At 48.9% G+C, this 3,651-nt stretch overlaps 1 protein-coding gene across 1 annotated transcript in view; it reads right to left on the reverse strand.

Moving 5' to 3' along the window:
* ACA1_227100 (uncharacterized protein) overlaps positions 1-1,126 on the reverse strand; it is a gene marked incomplete at both ends in the record, with an annotated part of 1,670 nt that extends 544 nt beyond the window's left edge. Inside the window, 5 exons of the mRNA XM_004346455.1 lie at positions 76-186; positions 253-375; positions 441-573; positions 653-741; positions 1,055-1,126. Coding sequence (XP_004346505.1) covers positions 76-186; positions 253-375; positions 441-573; positions 653-741; positions 1,055-1,126 — 528 coding nt within the window. The remainder of the gene's footprint in view (positions 1-75; positions 187-252; positions 376-440; positions 574-652; positions 742-1,054) is intronic.
* Positions 1,127-3,651: the final 2,525 nt, after the last annotated feature.

The following is a 3,651-nucleotide window of genomic DNA, read 5'->3' on the forward strand; positions in this document are numbered from 1 at the left end:
GTGTGTGTGTGTGTGTGTGTGTGTGTGTGTGTGTGTGTGTGTGTGTGTGTGTGTGTGTGTTGTGAAGAGGCGTACCTTCGGGTGAGAGAAGTAGTCGATGTAGTTTTCGCGAGACCCCAGGGTGTGCTTGAGGTTGTGGATCACCGTCTCGCACTTGGTGTGGAAGTACTTGAGCACCATCGTCGCCTGCGCAGGAGAGCCGACATTTGAGCGTGTATGCGTGTGCGGTGGTGCGCGTATGCGTGTGCGGACCTTGAAGGCTTTGGCGATGCGCTCCTTCTCGTTGCGGTAGTACTCGAAGTCCACCTGGGCCTTCACGTTCGGCTCGGCCATGATGCGGTGGTAGTACTCATTTGCCGCACTGTAGTCCGTGATCTGCACACACACACACACACACACGTCCCCGCACTCATGTGAGCTCAGCAATTCATGTGTGAGACCTCAAATGATGTGGGCCGTGCCTTGCCGTGCAGCAGGATCTGGTGGGCAAACAGGAGGTAGCGGATGGCGTGCACGATGTCCTTCTTGCGTCGGTAGATCTCGGCCGGACTCTCCCAGTGCCACTGTGCTATGCTGGCCATAGGCGGGAGGGAGTTGATTGATGGGGAGGGGAGCTCACAGAGGGGAGAGAGCTGGCTCCAGGCGGTGATACCTGAAGCGCTGCCGGGAGGCGAACATGACGGTACGCCGGAGCACGTCCTCGTCCACCTCGAATGCCACCACCAGGTCCTCCTTCAGCTTCTTCTCGACCCCCGACAGACCACAACAACGACCACGACCACGACCACACCACCACCACGACCATCGACCAAGCACGAGTGCGGCCACGAAGGGCGTGCATCAGAGGAGTGGCGGCGCCGGCACTTCGTGGGGCGGCGGCGCGGGGGAGGTGGCGTACAAACTGTGGCGGGAGGAAGTAACACTGGAGTGCTTCGTGTCGGTGCTCCAGCAGCTACAGGCCACCACCCAATGCATTGGTGAAACGCACGCACACGACACCACCGCACACGCACGACACACGACACGACACGCTGTGATAGGGAGGGATGGTTACGATGCGTCTCCAGTAGTGTGCGCTGACGAGGGACACGTTGACGTCGTCATCGTCGTAGCCCGGGAAGTTCATGTCGTGCGTTCTGCCACACCACACGTTGTCGGTAGCTGAGCTGCGGAGTGGGTGCTGATGACAATGATGACGTACGCCTTGTTCCAAGTGGTGGGCTCGTCTTCGTGCGTGGTCACCACCAGGAAGTCGTAGTCCGAGTTCTCGTTTGCCAGTCCGTACACACGCGAGCCCCTTTTGCACCCTCTCCAATGAGGCGGCACGGCGGACGAAGTTGTTGGGGGGGGGGCGTACCACAAGTAGACGTTGAGTATGCGGCGCTCAATGTCTGCATCCTTGTTCTTCAGCTTGGCCACCAGATTTGCCAACGTTGGCGTGAATGCTGTACTAGCAAGGGGGTATTTTGTGAGCATTTACAAATAAAAACAATTGATTTTCTATATGATTTCCATATAAAATGGGGTTTATTGGCGACACAGCTTTTGCGGGGTGACTACAACATAGCTACCGAAAAAAGAAATAAAAATGAATTTATTTATGCCACGACTTCAGTGTACTTTCGTCAAAGAACATAATCTCCGTGAAAGGACCTTGCAAGGAGTTTGCATAAATAAAAAAGAAATGCCTTTTCTCAAATTACCTCAAGTCTTACACCAAACGCTCCACCCTTAACAGCATAGTAAATTCAGAGCCATTTAATGAAACCACCTTTGACTGTTCACCAGGAACAGGGCTGGTAGTTCTAATGTGATGAATTGTGTCTATAAATGCTAATAAGATTTCATTGTGTACACATACACAATGGGATGGTGCATACCAATTCAGTCAGTTTTGCCTTGTTCTTCTCCACCTCTGCCACTCTTGTGAAGTAATTCTGAAGCAGAAGATTCAATTAAATCACACTACTTTCATTAAACAAACTGTGCTATTGATGTACCATGCACATGTTTTGAAGTTCACCAAGGCTCTTCTTCTTGAGGTCACTCTCCTTCTGCTTCTTCCACTCCAGTTGCTTGACCATCCACTTGGCAAGCTCAGCTGCATTGTGGCAGGTTCTTACCATGGATGGAATGCTGCTTGCAGACTGGGTAAGGTTGTCACTCATGTTGTTGTGTGTAGGTTGGAAAAGAATAATGACTATTGTACCATGTTCAGCCTTAAAAGGACTACACTCAACCAATGAGCTTTTTTGCAGACATTTCTTAAAAAGTGTTAGGCTCAAGGCCAGGTGACAGCCCACTCTGAAATTTCACTGTCTTCATGGGCTAGATGTCATTGGCTGCTGGTTAGATGGTAGACTGGTTTGTGTTGACACTAACTTCAATTCTTATCCTACCCTCTCATCCCACCACATCTCTCAACTGCTCACCCATGGAAGCATCAGACAGTGATACCTGGTTGGTCCCATACTTCTTTTTGATTTTTCCTGTAATTCTTGACCTTCTTTATCAAAATTTTGATGTACCAAGTGAAAATCTATTTATCATGACAATATGTAACATGTCGTTGTAAATCCTATTTTATCATCATGTATGTGTACATGATGATTTAACTACATTTACATCATTTTCATTTCTCCACTTGCATGCACAAAATCGTTGCATATGTGTACATGATAACTATCCTATCTGAAATCATCTCTTTTTTCTTACAGGCATTTCAACCCTTTTTTCAAAAACGGATATGACATCCCTGACACACACTCAGGGAGTGATTCTGAGGATCTAAGTGATCTCACCACAACACCAGTACTTGAGATTCCTTTATCCCTCATTCTGGATGTGTGTGGCAATGATACTGGTCAGCTGGCTACATCCAGCCAGCAGATCATGGATTCAGTGGACCGCTGTACACCACAGCCAGCAGCGAAAGTGCTTTCAACAGTTGAGGCATTGGACTTTAATCAGATCATCACAAGTCCCTGCTGTGCTGAGCTATCTCAGCATGACCCAGGCAGCTTCACACCAATGGCTGAGGACATTGATGGAGAACCAACCACTCCACTGTCAACTCTACCATTTACATCATCAGGTATTGTCCATACTACAGCTCATTGGAGATAGCTTCCTCACTACACCAGTAGCATGTTTGCAGGCAGGCGTTCATGCTTGCTTATGGAATCTCTGAGAACAAAATGGCCAACTTCTCCATCATGGATACTCTTCAAACTGGAAGGACCTCCATGGACACTATGGCTCAGGCCAGCACATGGATAACCATAACTACCATAAATCACCAGTGTTTTTATTGTGTATGTGTACATGATACTCATCACCTGTTTTGCTCACCTTCTCCCTTACTCCAGTATGGCTGTCATGCTCCCAACTCGACCTCAGTCTACATGCCAATGATCATGACCAAGGATCACCTCTACTGGAAATACTTGGATGCCTTGAATGCCCAGCACTTCACCCAGGCAAAGCTGTTGAGTCTCACTCACTTCTATAACATGTTCAAAGGTGAACACAGGCACATCAAGTTCCCTTGGTTCTGTGTCCTCAGGCAGTGCAATATCTGTGCCTCAACAAATGACACCCTCACCAACTGGATGATGAGCACAAGAGAGTGGGTGCAGCTGAAGCAGTGGA

The sequence above is a fragment of the Acanthamoeba castellanii genome, assembly GCF_000313135.1.
Source record: "Acanthamoeba castellanii str. Neff unplaced genomic scaffold scf7180000084761, whole genome shotgun sequence".
NCBI lineage: Eukaryota > Discosea > Longamoebia > Acanthamoebidae > Acanthamoeba > Acanthamoeba castellanii.